The sequence below is a fragment of the Halichoerus grypus genome, chromosome X (genome assembly GCF_964656455.1).
Source record: "Halichoerus grypus chromosome X, mHalGry1.hap1.1, whole genome shotgun sequence".
In the NCBI taxonomy this organism is placed as follows: domain Eukaryota; kingdom Metazoa; phylum Chordata; class Mammalia; order Carnivora; family Phocidae; genus Halichoerus; species Halichoerus grypus.
This window is the reverse complement of record NC_135727.1, coordinates 40,294,070-40,320,751: the sequence shown is the minus strand read 5'-3', so window position 1 is coordinate 40,320,751 and position 26,682 is coordinate 40,294,070. Positions and strand designations below refer to the sequence as shown.

Below are 26,682 nucleotides of genomic sequence, written 5' to 3'. Positions count from 1 at the left end.
TGCAACACTTTTTGTCTACTCAGCAGCCTTGTCTGGGGCCCCAGGCCTGTGTTCTCGGTTACCATAGAATGGGGCTGTAGCTTTGGCTGTAAGTGCAGACGGCCTATAAAAAATGCGGATCTTGGGGCTCCTGGGTGGCTCAGTTGGTTAAGCGACTGCCTTCGGCTCAGGTCATGATCCTGGAGTCCCGGGATCGAGTCCCACATCGGGGTCCCTGCTCAGCAGGGAGTCTGCTTCTCCCTCTGACCCTCTTCCCTCTCATGCTCTCTGTCTCTCATTCTCTCTCTCGCAAATAAGTAAAATCTTAAAAAAAAAAATGCGGATCTAGAAATGGGTAAAACAAAGGCCCAGGAGAAATGAATGTGAAGAGTGCTCCTGCTCTCCCATTTAGCTTTGAGGTGGAAGGAGCTGCTCCCCAGGGTGAGTCCACTGAAGTGGCTCCTTCTAACCTGTGGCCCCACCATGAACGAGCAACCCTGGAATGGGGAGGAGGAAAAGGCCAGAAGGAACTGGTCAGGCATCTTGAGGTAGGGTCAGTGGCCAGCCAGGCAGACAGAAACCTGCCACCAGCCCAGGAGCTGAGCAGAGGAGGAGTGTGGGAAGTGCTGGCGAGGACAACTCAGGACCCAGCAATCCAGGCAGGGGGTCTTGGGCCTGGTCAGGACCAGAGCCCAGAAGCAGAGTCACAGAACGAGGAGAGAGAACTGGGGAGTCGGGGGTGGGGGGTGGGAAAATGGAGAACAGTTCCCTCCTGGAGCACTTGCTCCATTTTCCCACCCTCCCCACCCAAACAGGCTCAGCAACAGGGCACAGCTGACTGACTAGGCAGAAACCGATCAGATACTGCAGGTACAAGCTGAAGGATCCAGGCCAGATAGGGGTATGTGTGCCCAGGACTTCCACACAGGCAGAACATGGGTGGTTGCTGACTCGGAGGCAGATGGAACAGTGTCAGGGATTTCATTAAAGTCCCTGCAATGGGGAGGATATAATAATAATTTAAAAAATCACCTTAGAGTAAATGATGCTGGCATCCTAGAAACATCCGGTGCTGGTATTTCTACATTATTCAGGCCCTTTGCAAAGAGCCCAGCATCTTTTCTGTAGGAGATTCTTATTCCACATGTGTCTTCCCCTGATTCCTTTTCCACATGTGGTGGCCTAGAGCTCCTTCTCAAATTACCCTGAGGTAGCTGCTGCAGAGACACGTTTGTTGTGCCAGGGCTGAGCAGGAAATGGGTAACCCAGAGCAGAGGATTAGCAGCAAAAGCTATTTGTGCTTGAAGGAAACGAGAACATGTGGAATTCCGGTGTGCTTGGGCGGAGGGGAAGAGGTCGTTACATCGGTCCAGACAGTCTTTGTCCCTACTCCTCTGGAAGGGAGCAGTGGGACCATCTCGGAAAATGTGTTGGATGAGAGAATCACTTGGCGAGGGGTTACTTCCCCTGCATAAGCCTGTGTGAGCACAGACACGGGGAAGGAGGTGGAGAGGGGGGCTCCTGAGGGCCCTGGAGAGGAACAGAACGCAAGGAGGAAAGAAGAGCAAACAAGCCCAAAATAGCTTAGCAACAGACCCCTCTGAAGGACTGTAACCCTTGCTCTGTAAGTGGTTAGAGCTCCTCCCTTCAAGCGAGAATGGTTTTGCTATTACAAGTAATTGCCTCACTCCTGCTTTCTCAGATATTTAAAAAGTCAACTGAGTCAGGTACACATACGGGGTTTTTCCAGTTTCTTCCCTGCATCTTTCAAAAGCTCGTGCCTGGCTGGGTAGGGGGAGGGCACAGAGGCCTAATAGGCCCAATTCAACCCCCCCACTCCCGATCTTCAGGCTAAGCTGGAGCCTTCGCCCTAATACCCAGCCCCTTGTGTCTGGGGTTCTCTGGGGGGTGGGGTGGGGACACAGCCAGGACTCTCCCAGTTACCTCTGTGAAAGGCAGCCGCGTCCCCAGGGACAGCCTGACGCATGGGTGGAGAGGGTGGCTGCCTGCTTAGTATGATTTGAGGGGTTAAAGGTCAGAACAATCTTGCCCAGAAAGGTCAGCTCCACCAGCCCACAGCTGAGCCTGCAGTTCTCACTTTGCTTGCTCCTTTGGAAGGTCCCGGTTTAAACAGAATTGTGACCTGGGAGGGGAAAGCACATTCAGCGCCTGCCAGCTGTTTATACCTTAGCTGGAGCCACTGTATCCCGTTAGCGGTAGCAGAAAGCAGGTCTCCCCCAGGGGGATGGATGGCTCAGAGGTCAGGAAGTCAGGAAAGTTCTGGAAGATGGAGTTGAGAGCCCTGAGCAGCTGAGGGTAGTTGGAGGGAGCTTGTGCTAGAAGGGAGACTGGGGAAGAAAAGAGAGTGTCAAAGACAAATCCTACCCAGTTCACCATTTTCCCAAAAGATGGGCCTGCTTCCTCTACCCCGGCTGAAAATGTTTCAGGTTTTGGCAGCGAGGTTTACAACAAGGGAGACACCATCTCCTCTCCAGACAGAGGCATTTCCCCAGAATTCATTCTCATCTCTGCCCACTTAATGCAGGGACCAGGTGCTGGTGAGGTCTGGAGCCGGGGTGCCATTCACCTTCCCTACTGGGCTTCAAGGCCTGGCATGAGCCACCCCTTGCTCCCTGAGGAGCATGAAAACAGTCACTGGTTCTTGGTCATGGCGGGGTGTGTGTGTGTGGGGGGGATACGTGATCCCTTGGCCAAGCCCCTGCCCTCAGGGACAAAGAATAAGGAGTGAATGCACGAAGCCTTGCACCTGGAGGCCTGGAGTCTGTCTCCACTAGTGCCGGGCACAGACCTGAGTGGGGTGGGTGCTCCCAAAGACAGCTGGGCTGGAATTTGCTGGGGTCCCCTTGCATTGCAGAGGTTAGAAGCCATCTGGACAACTAGAGCCCTCAAGATGGAGCACCGCTGCCCAGCTTAGATTCCCCAGAGACACCATGGGAGCCTAATGAGGTTGCCAAGGGAGCGGGTCTGGCAGCCTCGCATCAGGGGACGGGACGTGGAGCAAAGACGCAGTCCCGGGCTCAACAGAGGGCCCAGAGCCAAGATATGCAGGGCAGGCAAAAATGCAAAAATCAATTCGCAAAGACAGCAAGAATTAAGTCTAGCTCTAGCCCTACGCAGTGAGTCCTTCCCCCCGCCCCGTCCCCCCCACCCCACCTCACCCTGGGCCTCTGTGGGCTGCAGGGACTGGAGGAACCCCATCCACCCCATTGCCACAGGGCCAGCCACGGCCACATGGCGGTGGATGCACACTGCTGTGGCTGGTTCAAGGGTCTTGGCTTGTCACTGCCACGCAAAAAGCAGCACCAGCTTCTGCTCACTGTCCTTCACCTCCAGCTCAGCCTCTGGCAGGGCGCACCTGGCCAGCTCTGCTCTGTTTTCTTAAGTGTGGGCTGAGCCAGAGAGTAGCAAGGGAGGGGGGATGGACTCGAGCGAGGGAGGAAGGGCCAGGATGCTGGCCTCCTGAGGCGGCAGAGATTCCGAATGATTCCACTATAGACCGGGAAAGGTAGCAGCACTGCCTCTTCCAATTCTAGCACTTCTGGGAGTCATTTCTCAGTTCACACTTCCCTCCTGTGACAGATACATAAATCCTTTGCTGAAGAGGCTGCCGTGCCCCTTCCTGTCTCAGACGTGATTTTCTTCAGATGAATTGCACCACCTCCTTCAGACTTGCATGGGTCAGACGACCAGACCCGGCACAGTGATACAGCCATCGGGCTATGGTGAAGAGGGAGAAGGAGGCTATGATTTCCTGTCAGCAATGTGGCCCTGTATCTCCCCAGGTCAAACCAGGCTCCAGTGGACAGGCCTCTTGGAACTTCCTGGACAAATCCATGGCATAAACAACCATACAACATATTCCAAAGACACACAGGAAAGACTTCTGTCTGACAGGAAGTTAACTACCAAGTATTTCTGGGTGCCTTCTCCCATTTTGCGAAATGTCCATGGCAATACCTGGTCTCGGCTTAGCTTCCCCCTACACCCACTTTCTCCTCCTAGTTTCTGTAGACTCCAGGGATGCAAGCTCATTTTCATAGCAGCCCAAATAATGAGGAAGGCAGAACTACTGAAAAAAAAATTAGACCCACAGCGTGATTTCAAAGCGAGCGATACGTGATTTTTTTGTCAGATACCTTTTATTTTGGGTTATCCATTGCCACGTCTGATGTTAATTACCCAGCCACGTTAAATTTAACTATGATTGTCTTTGGAATCCATGTATGAGTGGATAACTTATTTTCGCAAGAACCTTCTTTATTTATGCTCAACTTAGACTGGTGTCAAACTGACCCCACATGCCTGAGTACGTAGAGACTCGCTAGAAGGCAGGGGGAGAAGGGGGAGACAATGTGAGAGTCAGTGACTGCCATGGATATTCCACAAAGTGGATAATGAATATAGGAATAATCAAAATGTGACTCTACCCAGATAAAAAGAATGGGGCTATGTGGGTAGAGTGGTTAAATGCGGAGGCTGCAATGAATCGTTAGCACACAATTTAGTACCATTAAGGAACAAGCATGATCCTGGATGCTCTAAATAGGAAAGAAACACGTAGGGACTATGAGGTCATCTTCCTTCTCTACTCCATGGCCATGGGCCACTAATGAAACTCTACACTGCTCCTGTCTCCTGTCGGACAGCTAGCTCAGGGGGTTAGGGCAGGCGGTTGGGCCCTCCAAGGTTCAGTTACTTTTGCTCTTTTCCTACCTTACCATCTTCCAAATGTGTGTCAGTGGTCAGAGGAGAGATGGGGGGGGGTTGGCTAAAGGCAAAGGTGTGCTTCTTACATTCTCAGCTGTTAACACAGGACAGAATGAAATCTCGGGTGGAGAATTTGGACAGTGTCTAGAGGATGGGGAAATACAAACTGGTTCAAAGTGTTTTTTAAAAAATAGATACAGCTAATCTGGCAAAGGGGGCTGAAAAGGGACGGAATAACTACCATTTAAGCACATTAAGTGCTGTATAAGAAAGCTGGAGGACAGAATTTAAGAGGAATGGTCTCGGAGAGCAAAGGCTGTGAAACATTGGAATGTACCACCAAAGGATATTGTGGTATTCCCTTTCTTCGAGGTGTTTGCTGCTCAACTGTCTCAGCCTGGGCCTTTTGCTAAAGACGGTTCCAGGGACCAAACAACACAGGAAAGAGATGCAAGGTTCCCGAGGTGCAACCCAGCTGGAAGGTGGGAGACCAGGCCCATAACTTCATCACCTTTCTGCTTCCTTCCCGGGGTTCATCCCCATAATCTGCAAGGTGAGCCCTGGGAGGAAGCAGGGCTAACAATCACGTTCCCTATCTCAGGGTAAGTGAAGGAGGAAGTGGACCAAACTTATTTACATGGATAGAGCTCATCACAGACTCCCAGCAGAAATGGGAACCCTGTTCTCCAGTTTGATTTTCTACGAATTTCCCACCAAATCTTGTCCAAATCTGTCCGGAAATCGGCTCCAGTCCATGTAAATTGCCACCGCCACATACTTCCTGTCCTACTGTGGCTTTGTGCGTTCAGAGAAAGATCGTAACCTCTTTGACCTGCTTCCTGGAAATACCTCCTTACATCTGAGTTGAAATTGCCAACGAACAATGCTGAGAAGAAATCAGTGGAAGCTGGTGAGGACAGCCCCACTAACTTTCCTGAAGCTTTCCACCCCCTCCCCCCGTATGTTCTGGAGTGTGGTAGAGACAGTGCCCCGGAGCAAGGGAAAGGCCTGCCGGTAATCTGGAGTGTTGAGTGTCATGGGGCAGAGCAGGACACCAGGGATATAAAAATAGCAGGGTGTTCTTACACTTGGACTAGGGCTGTCAGAGGAGGCCTTCAAGCTAGGTGTACATGGACAAGATGATCTCAAACCCTACTGGATGGCCCCTACTATCCTCTGGCTCCTCTTGCCCACCTCTGCTAACACTGTGTGGTAGTGGGGCCCCAAATGCAGTGATTTGCTCACCACTGTCAAGATATTAGCCACATCTGAGTACCACCAGTATTGTCCTTAGGGGCACCTGGGTGGTGCAGTCGGTTAAGCAACCGACTCTTGGTTTTGTCTCAGGTCATGACCTCGGGGTCGTGAGATCGAGCCCCGCCTCGGGTTCTGCACTCAACATGGAGTCCGCTTGGGACTCTCTCTCTCCCTCTGCCTCTCCCTACTGCTCTCTCTCTCTTTCTCTCAAATAAATAAATCTTAAAACAACAACAACAACAAAATAACTTAAAGCAGATTCACTTCTTAAAAATGCCCCCGCCTTAGGAATATTTGTGAAATCACAGGGTATACCCGTTAGACACATTCTCCCCCCTACTACCTGTCAAATAAACAAATAGCCATAAAAATAGAAAAACAAAGTTAGTCCACATAGCACCTAAAATCATCTTGCATACCACCAGCATATGTTTACCACGCTCGGGGGAACAGTACTCTCTGTATAGTGCACGCAGATGGTCCCCACCACCAACAAGCAAGGCTTTATATCCTCCTCCAATGTAAAGCCGGCAGGGCTTGAGAATGCCCGCCTGGCCCGGAATACCGTTCCTGAGCCCGCCTCCCTCGTGCCTTCCTCTCAGGGCGAGGGCCTGGCCCTTCTTATTTGTCTCCTTTCAGGTGCCAGCACCAGCCAAGGCTGGAGTTTGCACCAGTACACAGGGCCCTTATTCTCAGTCAAGTGTTCCTTCCCTCCGGCTATTTCCCCTGCTGAGAATTCCACACTAGACCTCACTTAGCTCGGACAGTGCCCTCTCTGGAGTGGACTTCTTCAGCCTTGGCCCCAGGGGCTGCATCGGCTGGAGTGCCCCAAGCCCACATCAGTAGCCTGCCTGTCAGGCCAGGCGCTCACACAGGCCTCGGCGACCTCCGGCTGGGGCTGGCCGCCCGGGGGAGCACATGGTGCCCCTAGCTGGGAACACCGTCGTCACTGGGAAGCCAGCGACCCGCCCTCTCCTGAGCCTGCTCCTCGGGGAGTCGGCGGGAGACAAAGCAGGCCAGCAGCAGGAACATGAGAGAAGGGGACCAAGCATTCTGCCGGCCAGAAAGATGTGTGCTGATGTTAGCTCAACCTGAGGACTTTCTAACAATCAGGGCTGAGAGGCCTTCAAGCCCAGGCAGGGTGTTCAACCCCCACTCCCCCAGCCTCCCACCCCGGGATGCTTTACAAGAGATTCCTGTTTTGGCCAGGGAGTGCTCAGGTCTTTCAGTGACTTACAACTTTTGTTGTTGTTGTTAAACAGATAAAACAGATAATCATCCCCCATCCCTCACCACCCCCACCCCCAATCTAACCTGGCCACTCAGGGTCTCTGGATACAAAGTCCTTAGAACAGCAGAACTGCCCCAGGCCGGAAGCTCCGCCCCCTGGGCTGGGGAGGGGTGGGGGGGGCACCCAGATCCTCCTAACTTCCACCACCCAAGCGGGATGCCTTCTCAAGATGTCTTCTAGTTCAGGGGAGCCCAGCTTGAAAACCCTGTGGTGAGGAAAAGCAAGCCAGGTGAGGACCCAGACCCTACAGCTTTAAAGGACACGCATAAGATTCTTCTTTGTGACCTTGTTTGTTTGGAGGTGTTAACCTCTATTTGGTCAGGCATGGCACAATCTACCTCCCCTCTTTCTTTTTGTCCTCTGAACTCTCTCCTCTTCCCCTTCCCTCCCTCAAATTCACCTTCTACCTGGTCTCTCCTCCCTTCCCCTCAACTCTCTCTTCCCTTTCTTCCTTCTCCCCCTGGGGCAGCCCCTAAGGCGCCAAGGAAGACATAGGGCTCCATATAGTGCAGCACTGTCTCCTGCAGGAATTCCAAGATCCCTTCCAACCTTAGGAATCTAAGATTGATTAACTGAGTGGCAAGAAATGATTGTTGAAGGTACTGAACCACGAAGAATGAGGACTAGTCGCAAGGGAGCAGAGCGTGCGGCGGCGTGGATGGGGGCGCTAGGGCAGTGAGCAGGTGTCTGGACAGGTGTTGGGGGGGGGTGTTCCTCTTCTACTCACTCTCCCTACTGCAGCTTCCCCGGCAGTGGAGGTGCTGATGGGGACACAGTTGGTAGAGGATATTGGAGATGACCTGCTATCTAGGGAGCCCTGCGCTCTCATGCCTGGCCCCACAAGGAGCTCTCTGGTTAGTGAAATGTCACCTACCATGACCTACAGACTCTCACCATATAACCCAGGGAGGGGCAAGCGACTCTGAAGGAATCTGAATGCAGTGCAATGTACCAAACACCAACACTCACCAAGCAGATTGGTTTCTGGTAGCTCATCTGTGCATTAGTGGGGGTGGGGGGGGTGGGGAGAATAGCTATATATAGTGAATGTCAAATTCTCAAAGGGCCCTGTAGCAGTGGGTCTGGTGAAAGTGGGGGATTTACCAAGAAAGCAGGTTTCTAAAACAAGGGGTCAGTCTAGTCTCTCTTAGGCACTCTTAGATCTGGATGTAAACACCCAAGACCGGAAAATACTCCTAATTCAATTGAGAGTTTCCACAAAGACACATATGAAGAACACGAGAAACGCGTTCTGGGTTGAGAACCTGAGTTTTGGGGCTTACAGGGCCACTGGGAGACATTTAGTGGAGAGGCTCATTAGCAATTTAGCATTGACCACACCCCCAAACATCCTAGTTCTCCTTAACTAGTTCATTCCAAGCCCGTCATCCTTTGAGTTTTGAAAATCAACCCCAATGTTCTATTCAATCTGGACCCCCTCTTGAGGTCATGACTCTTTACACATTTACCACCTTTTCCTTCCCTTTTCTTGTTCATGTGAACTCCTTCTCCCCGACCCCAGCATTCTAACATTCAGGAGTCCAATGACTTATCCAAAGTGTCTGTGCATCCCATCCATGCACATCAGGATTTACAAGGCATTTTCCTGAATATCTGAGTTGGAAGAGACTCTAGACACCGGCTTGGCTCTCCCCTCCCCCGTTTCGTTAGTAGGGAAAGCAGCCCACAGAAGGGCAGGGAGTTACTTACTCAAGCTCAAGCATCAGATTGGTGGCAAAGTCGGGACTGGAACCCAGATCTTCTGGATCTAAATCTGACCCACTTTCCACCACCTCGAGCTGTAGCTCCTCCAGGAACTGTGCCTCCTCCACGAGTTCAGGGTCCTCCCCAAGCTGAGGCTCCTCCACGAGCTGGGGCTCTTCTAGCCTTTCCCCTTTCATCTCACCACTGCCCAGGAAAGCCTTGATTGCCTGGCTGGGGTTAGTTCCTCTCCTCTCTCTCTCTGCACCGCCCCCCCGCCCCCCCCCCCCCCCCCGCGCCTCCTTCCCTTCCTTCCTCCCTCTCTCCCTTTCCTTCCGTATCTCTCTCAATTGCTCTTTCTGTAGCTGCTGGGCTAGGGCAGGAGCAACTGGAAACTCTTTCTCAGGCTCAAAAGAAAAGTGCTCAGGGAGTCTCAGGGCCAGCCTGGGCTGGCTGGGCTGTGGAGGCAGGAGGAAGTTCCCAGCCCTGAGTGCCTTGGGGGCTCCTAGGCTCTGAGGGAAGGCTGGAGCTCCTGGGGCGAGCGCTGCCCTCCGGATCTTCTGCAGAGGCCGGGCCAGCTTCCTAAACTAACTCCCAGACTGAAGGGGAGGGCCGGATCCTCCGGGGGAGCCCAGACGGCGGCTCTGCCAGCCAGCCCCTGTGGTTGGAACTTTCAAAAAGACCAATGTTTCAGCAACTGATTTCTTTTCCAACCCGAACAGCAGACCTTTCTGTCTCTCTTGCATGACTGTGGCTGTGGCATGCAGCCCCAGCCTGAGCAGAAGCAGGATTCCAGGGCTGGGGTTCCATAACACCCAAACCACTGGTCAATTCTGTTAAATAAAATCAAATAAAAAAACACCGTTTTTGGCATCAGGTGGACCCAAAGCTGGTCTCCTGGCATGGAGTTATTGTGTACCTACTGGGATGGGATGTGCACAGCTGTCTAGAGACGAAAAGTCGGAAGACCATTGGGTCAGAGAATCAGGAGACATGGTTTCTCTTTTCAGCTGGTCACTAATTGGCTGTTTGTTTTGGGGCAGGTAGGCAGCCTCTTCTGGGCCTTAGTTTCCTCATCTGTAATGGGAGGGGATCGGACCAAAGGGCTGCGAAAGCCCTGCGCCTTCTGAGCCTCCGGGTCTCTGTCTAAGATGTGTATGGAAGCAGAAGGTGCTGGCTCCCGACCCTGGGGAGGCGGAGACTCGGGGTGTTGAAGAGGCAGTCCCCAGCTTCACTGCCCTCTGAAATCCTTGTTCATTTGTTAGCAATGCCCGTAGAGTGCCCTCATCCTTCCGTAGGTTTTGATTTCTGGTACAAATTTCAAACCTCCCGGCAGCTTGCCCTGCCCACTCACACCCCACTCCCTCCGAAGGAGGAAAGCCAAAAGCCTTCTCAGTCATTTATATCTGAGTGTGAATGAAGAAGGTTTAGAAAGCAAGCCTTGACCAGGAGACAGCCTGCCAGACTGGGTTGCAGGTGTTAGCCAGCTCTAGGCAGGAGAGGGTGTGGGATTGATGGAGCAAGGGGAGGAGTCCGTGAGGGGACTGGTGAGAGAAGAAGGCAAGGCAAGGCAGAGAAGGTGTTGTTCTGGTTCTGTATAAGACTTGCCTAAGGTAATGAAGGCTGGCTTCCCTCTACTGAAGGCTTCCTGGGAGCATCCTCTCACTTAACCTTTTCACTCGCCCTATTCTTTAGATGAGGAAACTAAGGTCCGGGGAAGTCACTTGTCAAGGTCACAGAGTCTGTCAATGGTAGTTTATCAGATGTGAAGCCCCTGTGCTTCATGAGCACACATGAAGACATATAATGTCTTTCTCTGCTTCTTGGTGGCCCCTCCAGGGTCTTCCGCGGGGATGGGGGGTGGGTGGGGGGTGGAGCCCATCCCAGCTCCCTACAGAGGCCAGCACCTCCCACTCCTCTGGTAGAGGGACAGGGAAAAACAGAGGAGGACCCTGCTTCTCTAGGATCCTGGCTCCCCGAGACTCAATGGCCCTGGGCACACCTCACAGAAAATACTAGTATATACTAGCAAAGGCTCCTGCATTTGAATAGGAGAGTAAAGACACAGCATTTTGGAGACCCAGTATTTCTGGGGGCCAATTTCAAGTATCATTTTCAGTGCATCAGTTCTTTATTCTCTTCACTGACCTTCATCCTCTTCATCTGACAAGTGAGCTTTTCAAAGCCTTCCTGATCCTGATTTTCGGCTCATAGGCTATTATGGCCCTTAGAGAATCACTCTACCTAAATGAAGGCTGCTTGATCTAGGCAATGAGACAATGTCCTTAGGGGCTTGCTTCTCCACGAAGGCCCCAGTGAGCCAGATGAACTCCACAATCCACATCTTAGGGCATCTTAGTGACTGGGGCCATTCTGCCTTTCCTCACTACTGACTTGGAGTAAGAATCGCTCACTGAGGGGTACCCGCAGTGCCCAGAGTTTTAACAAGGTGACTTCCTTTTGCAGATCTCCTAATCCTAGGGGGAGCCCCCTTAGCTTGTGTTCTCATGGCTTCCTGCGCCTTTCCTTTGTTACGGTCAATTGTAACGGTACAGTTATTTATGTAATTATTATTTAATGTCTGTCACCAGCACTGGATTGTAAGTCACCTGCTACAGGGATCCTGCCTGGTTTGCTGGCTGCTGCCGTATCCCTAGTGTCTAATCTTCCTTGGGTGCGTGGAAGGAGGAATCCTCTTCCTCCACAAGTAGCTGGGGTGGGCAGTCTTCCTCCAATACCCCCAGCACAGGAGTGCTCCCCCAATAACAGCTCTTGAGTCCATTCCCCCACCCCATCCCAGGCCCAGGAGAGTGCGTGCTAGCTTTAATGACTGACCTCCTGTGGAAATTTCACAGGCATTTTTATTATGAAAGTATTTTTGTGAAAACACTTCTATATACCACACACGCACTTTATTCTGACTCAGGAGCACCTGCTTCTGCCTCCTTTGCCTGCCTGTCCCCTCCTGTCCCTGGTCCTTATAACTGGCCCTCTTACACCTTTATCCAGTTCTTTATTTCTACGGCCACCACCTTCCCCACATTTATACATTATTAGAACATGCCACGGTACTTTCATTTAGCTTCTCTGAATGCTTGTTGTCAGGAAGTTCTTCCTATTATCTAATCTCAGTTCTTCATGCTACAGTAGAGGCCTGTTTCCTCTTGTTCTGTTCCTGGTGTGGTTTGGAAGCAGCTAGTCACCATCTCTGAGTTGTGACTTTTCTTATATTTGAAGATCAACCTCTCTTCTCTCTCTTCACCACCCTCCATTCCACCCTTAAACTCCTCTTAGATCTATCATCTTCATTCCTTTAGCCTGGCCCCACAGCCCCCTGAAGTCCCAGGTTTATCTCTTGCTGGCTAAATAAGTCTTGCTGGCCTTATCTAGACCCTTCACAATTAGAATCCCTTGGATCATGCTGAGCTCTCAGCTGTCACCCGCCTTGCCATTATGGTGGGGACCAGCCGCTCTCAAATGAAAGCTGTTTGGAGGCCCCTGATCAATTTCTTTGCCCCTCTCCGAGGTGTAGCCTCCTTTCCCTTCTGCATTCAGGTTGTTTTTCAGCTGGATGAATATCTGATATTTGCAGCCCAGAAAATTTACACCTTGGGCTCCAGAAAGGAGTGCAGCCTGAAGCTCTGTGTCCCACTGCCTCTGTACAATGAGAAGCATTCATAACTCAGAAGGAGGCCCACAAAGAGAAAGGAAAACCCAGACGACCCTCCCCTTTCTTTTTTCTTTACAGTAAATAATTTACAAAACCAAATTTTCCTCCCCACAGGCTATACCCACTTTATCACCGGTCCCCAGGACCAGCCTTTACACATTTCCATACTGTCATGGACTATTTTTAGCAAAGGATGACATTAAGTACTAGTTGCCCCGTGGGCTTCAAACTCATCTCTTCCTCTTGTCAGAATGCTGTTAGTCCTCCTCTTTTGGACCTGACAGCCACTCACGGCCTAGAGATATTTTCGAGGGTGTGAGGAGCTACCTAATGGTACAACTCCAGGGGCTCCTTAGCAAGTCCTCTGCCCAAAATGTCTCCTTAGGCCTGGTCCCGCTGATTGGAATGAGACCAGGGCTGATGATTTCAGTGTTAGAGATGCATTTCTTTAGCTCAAGTATTACTTCCTCAGGTAGCCTTGTCTGATCCTTCGTTAAACTCTCTGACAGAAGCTTGTTCCTTTTCCCTCTTGGCACTTACTCAGTTTGTAATTATACATTCATTAGTGTGACTGTTTGGTTAATGTCTGTCTATCTCTCCCACTCTGCTGATTATTCCATGATGGCTGTGACCACGTCTCTTGTGAGTTTCCCGTTCTATTCCCTGTGTCTAACACTGAGCCTGGCCCAGGGAAGGTGTGCAAGAAATATGTTTTGTTGACTGAATCTATTCCTGAGTGTAAATGTGAATTCTCCAGAGCACTGGTGGGAAAGGGTATGAGTGTGAGTGCCCAGCATACTAGCTGGGGGAGAGGATCCCAGAAAGCAAGGGCAGAGTGCTGCTATGGTCAGGTGACTTCCTTCCCCAGGTGACTTGAGGCTGGCTCCTTTTGCTACCCCAGCTCCCTCTCCTATCAGCTTGAGGCTTCCCTCCTTCCTTCGCCTTACCCCAGGGCCTTCACTGGTAGGACATCTGGGAAAGAAGGATTTGAGCAAGGTGCAAACAAAGCTAAAATGGCCTCCTGCAGGGCTGCCAGCAACTTTTGTTCAAAGATATTTGGGAAAATTGTGTATATATTCTCATGGCAGCACCCTGACTTGTCCCTGGTCCTGTGATCTACCTCAGAAGGGGCCTGGTGGAGATCAAGGCCAAGGGTGCTGAGATATGAAGCTCCCCGCCGCCCCCCTCAGGCTCCTCTGGTGCCCACCCTGGACTGCCCTCCCAAGCTCAACCCACCTGGTTCCCATGAGCTTTCTCCAGGCAGAAAAGCGAGGTGCCTTCCTGCTCTCAGGCCGCAAAGGCCTTCACCTACCCAGGGCTAGCCTAGGTTCCCGAGGAGAGGGGACTGGGGGCCAGCTCGCCTAGAGTCAAATAAGAGCAATGAGAGGAGGACCAGAGTGGGCCCTCCTCTAGTTCCTGAAGCTTGGTGACTCTGGGTTTCAGTCCAGGAAGAATAGAAAGTGTTCTTGGCTTCTGTCCCCACTCCAGGCCAGCCCCTTCCTACCCATGATCCCTGCTCAACTGGCAAGGATCCCCTTCCCTGTCTCAACCAGAGAGCCCTGCAGCTGCTTCCCACCATGCCAAAGCCAACCCATTCTTACGGCCCTGCTGGAAGCCGCATCCATGGAGAGACTCTCCCTTCCTAGTTTGCTTTGGCAACGCCCAAGCTCCAGACCTGCAGACCCAGGGCTCAGCAAGCTTAAGGCCTTTCCCGCAAGGAGCAGGAGTCCCTACTGGGCCTGCAGTTGCCTTAGGGGAACTGCTTTGTTCCCTGCTGGCCTTGGGGACAGCTTCTCCACCCCTCCAGCTACACCCTTAGCTCCCGACGCCCCATCCTGACTTCTGCCACCTTGCCTGTCTTCTTCAGGGCTAGGCAGGGTAGGCACTCAATAATTCCCCAGTGGGTGCTCGAGCAACAGTGGGCCCTTGGTCAATAACTGATGGCTTGATTGACTGAAGTGCTTGATCACTCAGTCCAAGGTCCATGGAGGGGCTGCCATCATTCATTTCTCTGTGCACCTGGGTTAGCAGAGTATGTTGCCTTCAGACAGAGCAGGGCTTTGTCTTAGTCTGTCTGTCTGTCCATCTTCTTTTTTTTACTGCAATGGACTCTGAACTGGAAGGGTAGGGGGGATAGGGAAGAGCGAGGGGCTCAAAGCCCAGGTGGTCTCAAGAAAGGGAAATTCTGCACCTCCACCTCAGGCTCCCCAGTATTGACTAGATTCTGGCTGGGATCTGGGGGACTTCCGGGGCCCAGCTCGCCTGAGCCCTGAGATGATGATCTGGAGTCTGTCAGGATTCCTGAGTCTGAGCTCTGGATACGACCAATGTCTGCTGGTAATTTCCACACCACTTTTCTTTTTACTTTGTTTCCCTGTTTCTTCCTCTTTTTCTCTAACCAGAGAGCAGTGTCCCCAACTACCCTCAGCCTGTGAGCCATCTACCCACTGGCAGCACAATGATGGGCTCAGGCAAAGACAAGGGAAAAGAAGAAGAGGAACTCTTGGTTTAGTCACAAACTTGGAGCCAAGGAAGTATTAGATTGATTGGCCTACTCTGTGTTGTAGATAGTCAAATGAACTTTAATTAGAGAAATATGTCAGAGAATCCAGTAAGCCTGACTTTGCTGGGGGCTCAGTTGCACCAAGCCAGGTAATGTAATTTTCAGAACAGGCCAGGAAGAAAGCTAAGAGTCATTGTTCAGGCCAGCCTGGGGACTTTGAGGCTTCATGGAGAATGGACTGGGAATTGGCCTTCTTTTAAAAGCTCCTCCAGCTTGTAGTAAACCCTTCTGCGTGGGGTCCCAGAGCAGTCCCTGAACCAACAAGCAGATACAAAAGGAAGAGGGACTTCTAAGACGTGTCCTAGGGCCCCTCCAGATGCACCAGGCTGTCTCTTTAGCAGTGTAGGATCGGGTGATAGAAGAAGTCGCCCTCCATACCCCCCAACCCCACCCCCGCCAAATGCCCCAAATCACACTAAGTCCACAGCAGCTCACCTGCCTGCTTACATGTGCTGCTGAGTGTGGGCGCTCGGGGGGGATCACCTTTGCAACCTGGTACTTGCCTCTGAGCACACTGCTTGCCTGACATGATAGGGACAGCAGGCTTTTCCTTTGGAAATAGGATGAGCTCTGTAGACCCCAAGCAGGCTTCTAAATGCCTGGCCCCAGGGAAGCCTGCCACTGAGCAAGCAGAAGCTTGATGCCTCAGTAACCTGGCTCGGTTACATAAGGCACTATGCGAGATAATGAGTCAGGGCCCTCAGGCTGGCCTAGGCCCAGCCTAGTCTAGAAGTGAGGCTAAGCAAGGTGAGGGAGGGTGGGGGGGGGAGTAAGCCAGGAAGGAGCCGCTGGAACCACTTCCCTTCTTCTCACCCCCTTCTTCCTCAGGGATAGCAGGCATAGCCAACCAATGGCCTAGACTGCTGACGGGAATCCCGGCCAGACCCCTAAGCTGTGAGCAGCTGTTCTCCATCTCCCCTGAAGAGAAGACAAGAGGAAGTGGGTTGAATACCCAAGGCTATTTCGTGAGTAAATTCTTCCTTCGAGGAAGGATGGGGAAGGTCCCTGTGGGGCTCCGTCCACAAGCAGGGCCCTGATTTCAGGCTGGGCCTATCTGAGGAAAGCGGCTCCCAGAAGAGGAAGGCTGACAGTGTGCCTGGGGCATCACTGACCAAGCCTGCTTCCAGCTCTTGTTTCTCTTCCGGCTAGCGTCTGCGCCATGGGGAGCTTCCCATTTGGTCTCCCATGCAGGCTGGGATCTCACCCCATTTACACCGTCTCCAAAAGGGCAACAGCCACTTTGGGGCAGGGATTTCCAGCTAGAAGGTACAAGTGAATTTGCCTTGCTCTGATAAGAGTCTCTCCTGCCTTGATTAGCATTTGGAAAAGCTTGCTTTCTACTCTCCCAGACCCCTATCTTATTCCCAGTCCAACTCCTTCGCCCAGCTCGGGGTCGGCATGGTAGACAGTGGCCACCCTAAGCTGCTGCCATGACTCCTCATGAAGCCCACTTTGAGGCTGAGATCTAGGCTTCTGGATTCAAGCAGCTTCTGTTAGCCCACAGGGTTCTATGGAAGGCCTGCTCTGCCAAAGCTGTGGTCTTACAGTGAAGCCCTAACCCTTGTCCCATTATTGCAGGCATTGGAACAGCACAACATGTCCTAGGCCATTATTGCTGTCTTCATCTAAAAGGGAAATTTCGTCTTTTTGACCCCTGTGGTCATAGAATGCCTTCCCTTGAGTGCACAGAGCACACAGAGTGCTCCACTAAATGGGCCCCAGCTTCAGTCCCACTCAGCATGTTGGCTTCTCTAGGGCTTGAGAGGCGATTGCATGACACCAACCAATTTATTATGTAAACCCAGCCAGCCATGGCAGATTATGCCTTTGTAGTTATCTTGAGGGATGCCTTACATAAGAGGAGAAAGTTCAGGTAGGAGCAGCATCGTGATGAGCAAACAGTGCAACGGCCACCACCAGGTGCAGACAGACAGGGCTGGCCTGGCTCCCCTCCACCGGCCCACAAGGTGGGGGCAAGTGCTCTGCTGGGCTCCATCACTCAGAGGACGGGAGACCCTGGCAGGCTTGGCCAGACGCATCTATCTCCATTTACCCAGACTCCCTGGCCTTCAGGACCTGTCCTGGAAAGGAGCCAACACTCTACCTGGAATTGAGAGCTTGTTAGTTTATCTTTAGAAGTGCAAATACAAGCAGGAGTGTTAACCTTCTCTTTAGGCAGGGAGGGAAAATAAGGTCACCCTGGAAAGAGTTCTTTTCTGAGGTGTGGGCTCACATGGGTCCATTCCTGGCAAACTGGAGCAGTGGGTGAAATTCATGCTCTGTTCTTACCATTTTTCTTTTTTTTTAAAGATCTTATTTATTTATGAGAGAGAGAGAGCGCACAAGCAAGGGGGAAGGGGCAGAGGGAGAGAGAGAAGCAGACTCCCTACTGAGCAGGGAGCCTGAGGCAGGGCTCGATCCCAGGACCCTGGGATCATGACCTGAGCCAAAGGCAGATGATTAACTGACTGAACCACCCAGGTGCCCCCCCCTTTTTCTTTAAGAGCACAAACCCTCCAGCTACACCTCCCCAGCTCCCATGCTGCCCAGAGCCCCATGCTGCAGTGGGCCTTCCATGGATGCCAGCCTTGCCTCTTGACCTCTCTTCTCCAAACTTGGCCTTCCCATGTGTCACTCCCATAGAACCCTACTCCCAGTGAGTCGCCTCCCTGAAAGAAGGTCTGATAAATAAATCCACACGAAGTAGTCAAAGATAAGTAATGATATCAAATGTGGCTAAAAGGTATGGCAGCCCTTGGCCATTCATGAAAGGGGCACCCTAAAACCTTTGCCAGCCCCTGATTCATGAGCATCCCAATAGCCCATTGTTTCCCCTATAAAACTTCTATTTCCATCACTTCGTTAAACTTTTTAGAGTTCTTTTCATTGTAATCACCAGCCCTAGCTGCTGACTCAGGAAGGGGGGGTGTTCTCCCCAGAGAGACAGGGACTCAAAAAGATGCCTGTACGCTAGTGTACACGGCAGCATTTTTCACCACAGCCAAGAGGTGGAGGTGACCCAAGTGTCCGTGGACGGGTGAGTGATCAAACAAAATGTGGTTGATCCACACAATGGAATATTATTCGGTCATTAAGAAGGAATGAAGTACTGTCACATGCCACAACGTGGGTGAACCTTGAAAACCTTATGCTAAGTTAAAGAAGCCAGACCCAAAAGGCCACATAGGGTATGGTTCCACTTACATAAAATCCCTAGAGCTGACAAGTTCATAGAGACAGAAAGTAGAAGAGAGGTTACCGGGGGCTGGGGGGGAGGGGAGGATGGGGAGTCAGTGTTTAATAGGTACAGAGTTTCTGTTGGGGCGATGACAGAGTTCTGGAGATGGATGGTGGTGATGGTTGCGCAAGTTCGTGAATGTACCTAATACCACTGAATTGGCTGCTTCAAAGTGGTTAAAACGGCAAATTTTATGTTATATACATTTTACAGCTATATATGTATATGTTACTTACCTACTTCATATACATACATAAAACACATATATATCATACATACATATATCACATACATACACCGGCGAAAGCCTCTTAGCACATGGAATTCACATCTGTGCCTCAAGAAAAAGACAACTTCTTGCATGCTGAGATTCTCATGAGGCATTCAGCCCATGACTGTTAAGTTTGCAGATGCATTTGTGTTGTTAACAGGGAATGTGCCTTAATCCAAGAGTGCCTATTCTTTGTCAGACCACTAGGTACTCAGGAAATAGTTATTTTAAATTACCTTGGGCAAGGGAAGGACTTTCGAAGCTTGATACCAAAAGCGAAAAAATCACAAAGGCAAAGAATGACAGGCTTAACCACACAGAAACCCAAAACCTCACTACAGGAAAAAAAACCTCCATCCTCAAAATCAAATGGCAAATTAGTTGACAAAGGGTTGCAATCTCGAATTCGGGTTTTCTCACGGTGTGGTCTGCATACCACTGGTGCCCTGGAAGAGGAGTTTTAGATGGTACACGGATGTCAAACTGGATATTAGAGTATGAATTTAGACACTACCGCAGGCAGGTAGGAGAGTCGTTTTGCGCCTCAAATCACACCATGTAAGTGGCTACGCCCTCGGAGGTCAAATCCAGGAACATACACTTATTAAAATCATTAGTTCTAAGACTCACTTAGAGAAGCGCAAATCATTTGTATGCGAATTTTTCTTGGAAATCTGATCTCTGAATCTCCTATCTTTCCCCTTGCTGCTATATATCAACTCAATAGGGAAAGTTAAAGGAATTAGTACGCGCAAAGCAATTTGACATTTTTGCTATTATTATTTTATTTTTTTTAAAAAAGATTTTATTTATTCATTTAAGTGAGAGAGAGACAGAGAGAGCACAAGCAGGGGGAGAGGCAGAGGGAGAGGGAGAAGCAGACTCCCTGCTGAGTTGGGAGCCCGATGCAGGGCTCGATCCCAGGACCTGGAGATCATGACCTGAGCCGAAGGCAGACGCTTAACCATCTGAGCCACCCAGGCGCCCCTGCTATTATTATTTTCTGAGCATCTAAGTTTGGGAACCAGTTGTTGCCAGCTAGAAGCTTATTAAAGTTAGACAACGAGAGCTTTTAGAGCCAGAAGCAAACTTCGATTCAGAGTGTCTCAGACCACACTGGGCAGGTGCACTTGGGGGCCACAGGCAGAACAGAGCTGATTGAGACGCTTTGGATAAAATCTTAGAAATATATTTGAGGTTACAACATCAATGACAATAACAGACTATGGCAAAAGCTCTCGTTCCAGCTCGCTACACCTTACTGATCAGAGAATTAAGGCCCCTCAAATGTCAACTTTACAAGTTTTTTTCATAGGCTACACTTATTTTAATTTTTTAAAAAGATTTATTTATTTATTTGAGAGAGAGAGAGGGAGAGAGAGCAGGAGAAGGGGAGGGGCAGAGAGAGAGAGAGAATCTCAAGCAGGCTCCATGCCCAGCTCGGAGCCCGACATGGGGCTCCATCTCAGGACCCTGAGATCATGACCTGAGCTGAAATCAAGAGTTGGACTCTTGGGGCGCCTGGGTGGCTCAGTTGGTTAAGCAACTGCCTTCAGCTCAGGTCATGATCCTGGAGTCCTGGGATCGAGTTCCGCATCAGGCTCCCTGCTCAGCGGGGAGTCTGCTTCCCCCTCTGACCCTCCCCCCTCTCATGTGCTTTCTCTCTCTCTCATTCTCTCTCTCAAATAAATAAAATCTTAAAAAAAAAAAAAAAGAGTTGGACACTTAACCGACTGAGCCGCTTGGGTGCCCCATATTTTATTTTATTTTTTTTACAATTTTTTGTAAAAAAATTTGGAGCTTGAACTCACGACCCTGAGATCAAGAGTCGCATGTTCTACCGGCTGAGCCAGCCAGGTGCCCCTCATAGGCTACATTTAAATTGGAAATTTTAGCTGTTTGCCCAGTATATCCTATCTGCCTCCTAAGTTTTCCAGTTTTAGAAGCATATTCAAATGATAAGGCAGTGTCCCTGAATAAAAGGGTGACCAACCATCCCAGTTTCCCTGGGACTGTCCTGGTTTGAACATTGAAAGTCTTGTTTCCCCAGACTGGAGGGTTGGTCACCCTACCTAGTAAGGACATTTTAACCACTTGATTAGTTTCTGGGCTAATATTTACCTCTGCTTAACAATTCTTTCTTCACAGACAATTCTTTATAGTGTCTAATTGATCTTAGGCGGAGTTTTGGCTTTGCTCTTTGCTGTGAGGTATCAGGCAAGTTACTTAATTTTCCCAAGCTTCAATTTCCTTTATTATAAAAGAAAGAAGGGTGACAACAGTACCCATTTCATTGGGTTGGTGTAAGTATTAAGTGAGATTATGCAGATAGAATGCTTAGTACATATTGTAAACGTTCAGTAAATGTTAGCTATTAATCTATTGTTGTTAGTTACCTAACACAAGATTGAAGGGATTGTATTTATTTATTTATTTTAAAGATTTTTATTCATTTGCGAGAGAAAGAGAGCACGAGTGGAGGGGAGGGGCAGAGGGAGAGGGAGAAGCAGGCTCCCCGCTGAGCAGGGGCCCCCTGAGGATGTGGGGCTCCATCCCAGGACCCTGAGATCATGATCTGAGCCAAAGGCAGCCCTGTAACTGACTGAGCCACCCAGGCACCCCTAAGGGATGGTATTTAAAACACATCTTCCCACCTGCTCAGCTGGGAGTCTGCTTCCCTCTCTGCCCCTCCTCCCTGCTTGTGAACTCTCTCTCTCAATCTCAAATAAATAAAATCTTAAAAAAAATAAAACACATCTTCCCCTCACCCAGTATTTTAGAGGCACCTTTATATACGAACAAGCTGTGTGCCCACTACCACTGATTCATAGGTATATACACAGCACTGTCCACTGGGACTTCTACCAGGCTAGGAGTAAATGCATGTGGTTCAAACAACAGAAATCACACTTAAATATTAATAAGGATTTTCCAAGACTAGTTTAAAGTTGTAAAATCTTTACAGAGGACCACACCAATAATTAAGCAGTCATCTGGTTAAAAAAAAAACAAAAAACAAAAAAAAAACAGTTATTGAGTACTGGCTGTCTAACAAGAAGCCGAGGGAAAACCAAGTGACTGTAAAACACGGTCCTACCCTCAAATTGCTTACACTCTTGTGATCTAAGGATTCCAAGAACTAAGCCAGGAGCCGGGGGCAGGTCAAAGTAGACAAACCAGATAGAAATGAAGAATGTGCCCCACCCTTCCTCCCTGGAATACAGGAGCCCTGTCAGCAGGGGAGTGGGCTGCAGGAGGAGAGGCAGGAGAGTTGCTTTTCTAGAAGAAGCAGCCTTGAAAGTCAACAAATTAAAGGAAAAGGACACCCAGGCGGGAATCTAAAATATCAAATCATTAAATGGAACCGAAGTATAAGCGATGGCTGAGTTTTGAAGACAGATGCCCAAGGAATAAAGAAGTAAGAAAGAGGAAATTTTCACTTTGGAGAAGGCTGTCCAGCTCAGATACCAGAGAAGTCCTATGACCAGCAATAATGGTCTTCTACTTTGCCAAGGACCATGTCATTCTGGGCAAAACCTAAACCACATTCAGAATCTCCAATCTCTAAGGTCCCAGGGAAGGTCAAGGAAACTGAGACAATGCTTCATCCTTCTAGAACTCTAGGGTTGTTACCACAGGACCCTGTCACTACCCAGCCTCACAGAAGCCTGAGGGCTTGCTGGTCTGCTGCTCAGCTGTCTGGGACACTGAATTGCTCTGGTTCCAGGAGGCATAGGACTCAGGTACACCTTCTCAACCATTCACCCTGCTCCCTCGACCAATGCCCTCAGCACCCTCACCCCCAACCCATAATATTTCCAGGCTTTGCCAAGAACCAAGCGTCAACAGGCAGGTGTCAATGGGAGTAGGTGACGAAGGAGGTTTTTCTATTCAAGAAACCCAGACAACCAGAAAGCATCCCAAGGTGTGGGGCAAGCCAACACTGATCTCAGGCTCTCAGCCTCTTACCTCACTCACCTAGGTCCAACCCTCCTAGGCCCTGAACCTAGGAACCAGAGCTGAGAAAGCGTCCCCTCTTAAACTTCAGCAAGGCCATTTCAGGGCAGTTTCTCTCCCCATAGAAAGAGTACAAATGCTACAGGCGCTCTTTCCAGGTTTTTCTGCCACCCCTCCCCCACCACCACTCTCCTACCATGCGGAGCAGGATTGTTAGGAGCCTGTTAGGGCTTTAGCTGGGCAGGGGCTGCCAGTGTCTGTGGTGTGAATACACTTGTAGTAATCTTTCACCAGAAAGATTCCCTGGAAACCTGTTCCGTATGCGGCCTGGTTTCTTTGAGACAATTGCTGCCTCATGAGAAACAATAAATGAGAAAGGGCTTTGATGGCCTGGAAAATGCCTTGTTCAGATAATGCTAACGAAGTTGGCAGCCCTGCTTGTGGGGCTTCAGAGGCAAACCTGGTCTTAGCACCAAGTGCAGGCAGTTCCTGCCAATGGGATTGCTTTGAAAATTTCCTACGCGTGCTTCACAAAGCCACCCAGTGATTCAAAGAGTCTGTGGGTGCTCAAAATTTCTTACTACCTTGGCTCAACACACCACCTGCCCGCGACCTGGAATCTCAGAACTACAAGGAACCTTAAGAAACCAGAAAGATCAGGGAACTTGCTCAGGTTCGCACACGGAGGTAGAACCGTAACTTGTACCAAAACCCTGGTCTCCCACAGCAGGGTTCTCCTTCTCTTACATAACCTTTGTTGTTGAGAGAATAAGATCCACCCCATACACGCGCGCTTACACACACACACACAGTGTCCTGTCCTGATGGTTCTAAGAACACCAAACCCAGGGCTGGGTGTCCTGCTTCCTCTGCCTCAAAACTGCCTCAGTTGGCTCTTCCCAGGGTCTCAGACTGGAGGACAGCAGCCACCTCGGGTCTTCCCACTGTGTTTCTCCCCTCCCCCTCCCTTCCTTGCCCTTCAGCAGGATTTCTAGGAAGTCTGACCCGCACTCCAACAAAGGGCTGCGAAGACAGGGGTTCATCCACCCACCGGTCCCAGGATGCTCTCTCTGGGGCTGCTTTTAGCCATCACTGGAAATTGAAGGCCGTGATCCATGGAGGAGGTGGGGGTACCCCCATCCAGAGTCTCAAAAAATTCTCACACATGTCTAATTTTTCTTATTCTTCACCCTCCCCCATATCAGCAGCAGCTTAATTTGTCTTGACATTTTGCTTGCCCTCGCTGGCCGTCAGGGCCACTCGGTAATTTGAAAGCCCTTGCAATTTCAATCCGAGTTTGCATATTTAGAAATGGGCTCCTGAGAAGGGTGGAACTCGGATCCCAGGAGCATCCTGTGGCAGAATCTCCAAAACGGCGGCGGAAACGCGCGCATTTGAGGAGGGGGTGCCGCCGGCTACCCCCAAACCGATCTAGGGCTCTGCCCACCTCCTGGACTCCAGTATTTCCCTAGGCAAGTCTCTGCGGGCACCCTTCAAAATAGGGCTCCCACCTGCCGGGCTTCCCCTCTGCCCCACCGGACTCCAGGTAGCCTAAGGGTCCGAGTCAGGTCGCGGCCACCCGGAGCCCCGCCTCCCCAGTGCTCTCCTCCCCCCCCGCCACCCCGTGAACGACCCGGTCGCCCCTTCCGTCAGAGGTGAGGGTCCAGCAGAGGCCGGCGCCAGCCGGGACCGCGTGCCCACCCGTATGCCCAGCCACCCACCTGTGGAAGAAGAGCAGGATGGAGAGCATGGTCTGGTCGATGTTGCGGTTGCAGATGCCCTCATTGATCAGGTAGCAGGGGTCCCGCAGCACGGGCTCTAGCGAATCCTGCCGCATTATGCTGTTGAGCTTGTCGGTGTTGAGGTTCTCGAAGATTAGCTTCTCCTGCAGCTGCCGAAAGTTGCTCACGGTGGGGCTGCCCGGGTTGTTGTCCTCTCCGCTGCTGTCGCGCTGGAGCCCGCTCCGGTGGGCCAGGTCCAGGCAGCAGTTGCAGCAGTCGAGACCGACAGGTGAGCGGCAGTCGGTCTTGGGCTGGGCCATCTTCTCAGGCTCGGGGGCCGCTTGGCCCTCGAGGTCAGGGTCGGCTGGCAGGTGCGCGCCCGCCGGGCTAGCCTGAGGGGACTCCAGGGTGTCTGGAAAACACAAGCTGTGAGAAGAGTTGGAAATTAGCGCCCAAAGCCAGCCACCCTCGGCTCGGCCCCCTCCTGGCTGTGCTGCTCTGGGTGCGAATAGAAACAGCTGGACAAACAGCTCTGAGCGGATCCTTCGGGCTCACTTCCTCCTCTTCCTCCTCCTCCTCCTCCCCCTCCTGCAGAGGCTGGGGCTGCCCCCCCCCCCAGGTGCCACACGCGGCCCTAGCGCAGTCCCAAGTTTCCCAAGTGTGAGCGGGGCTCGGCGGACCTGTGGCAGCAGGAAGGGCGGGCAGCAGGGCAGAGGGAGAGCCGGGGCGCGCCCTCGCTCCCTCCCTCCTTTGCTCCCTCCCTCCCCGGCTCGCTGGCTCTCCCGCTCTCGGGCTCCCCTGGGCTGTGCCGGCTGAGCGGTGGCAGGAGCCGAGAGCGAGGGAGCGAGGGAGCCAGTGAGCCAGAAGTCAGCACGGGGCTGTGACAGCATATAAATTACCCCAGGGGGGCCGGCGGAGAACGCTGCTCCGCCGCTTCCCCGGCGGCCGCCTGGGTCCTGCCCCCCCCCAAGCCCCCGCCCCCGCCGCCCGCACCCTCGCACCCACGCGGCCGCTCGCACCCTCGCCCCCACGCGGCCGCTCGCACCCTCGCCCGCGCTCCCGGGAACCCGGCCCGGCTCTCCCCCCGTCCGCGCGCCCGGCGCCGCCGCTCGGGCTCTCTGGCCGCTCAGGGCGCATCCTCCGTCAGAAATCTACTCGCGGCCGGCCGGGGACGCCGCGCCACCCCGGTCTCGAGCTCCGCGGGAGGGCAGATGTTCGGCGTCCCACCGAGGACGGGTCCCCCTGCAGGAGAGACGCCGCCCGCGCGAGCCCGTCTCGTCGCTGCCTTAAACCGCCGCCCCGCCACCAGCCTGTTTGGGGGGGGTCCTGCCGACAGAGAGAGCGGTTGCCCCCGCGGGGAGTCTGAGAGTGCCCGGCACGCTCTCGCGGTGCCCGGGGGAATGCCTTAAACAAAACTCACGGAAGCACGCTCAAACTCGCCTCGGCTTCTGCCCCCTTCTTCTCACTGATCTTCCCCTCTTTCCCCCACGCGCGCTCTCCTCTCTTCCCTGAACCCCATCTGAGGCGATCTCTGCCCGGGCTTCCGGGAATGCCAGCTCCCCGGGCGGCTTCCCGCTGCCTTGCCCCTTCTCCCTCCCTGGGCTCGCGTCTCCGTTTGCCCTTCCGTCTCTGGGCGCTTCTCCTCCACTCTTTTCCCTTTCTTTCATTTTCTTTCTTTTCCGTATTTCTTTCTTTACCCGTTTCCGTTCTTCGTCCTTTTCTTTCTTGCCACCCCTTTCCTTATTTCTTTTTTCTCCTTCTCTGCATTTCCCCAGTTCCCCGCTCTTCTCCCCCATTCCCCGTCTTCTCCCCTCATTTTCTTTCTGCCCCCTTCATTTCCCCCGTTCGATTTCCCCCCGCGCGTCCTTCGCCTCAGCACCCCCGCTCTCTCCTCAGGTCTGTCCCTTTCTCCTCACTTCACTTATCTTCCCCTACTTTCCCAAGCTTGCTGCCCCCCTTTTTCCGATCCCCGCCTGCCACCTTAATTCGTCTCTGTCCTCACCCTTTCGAGAGCTGTGGTGAGGAAATGCTCATGGGCACTGGGGGTGGCGTGAACTGCGAGCCGAGGGGTTCTTGGCTCCGAGGAGAGGGTGATTTTGGGGCCGAGGAAAGGTGAAAGGTCAAATCCGTGGAGAGCAAGGCAGGCTGGTTCCTCGGGTCATACCCCCGCGGGCTTTGCGAGATGTGGGCAGGGGCTGGGTGGGCAAGTGTAGGCTTTCAGGGTGGCTCAGGACTCGGGGAATTGGAATACTCTGAAATGGGGAGGATTCAATAATTATTGGCTCCTGAAAAAAAATTCCAAATAT

General features: G+C 51.8%; 1 protein-coding gene across 3 annotated transcripts in view; it reads right to left on the bottom strand.

Annotated features, from left to right (window-relative positions):
- Positions 1-26,057, bottom strand: part of TSC22D3 (TSC22 domain family member 3) — a 63,039-nt gene extending 36,982 nt beyond the window's left edge. The window contains exons 1-4 of one of the 3 annotated variants that reach the window (XR_013444635.1): positions 25,817-26,057; positions 24,377-24,802; positions 2,166-2,327; positions 1,024-1,456 (exon numbers count right to left, since the gene is read on the bottom strand). Coding sequence is in view for 2 of the 3 variants with exons in the window: in XM_078064358.1 (XP_077920484.1) it covers positions 2,249-2,327; positions 24,377-24,802; positions 25,817-26,043 (732 nt within the window). In the remaining variant the exon portion in view is untranslated. Of the gene's footprint in view, positions 1-1,023; positions 1,457-2,126; positions 2,328-24,376; positions 24,803-25,056; positions 25,175-25,816 lie in introns of those variants that run through there. The other 2 variants (XM_078064358.1, XM_078064359.1) reach the window with 2 other exon arrangements.
- Between the last annotated feature and the right edge of the window lie 625 nt (positions 26,058-26,682).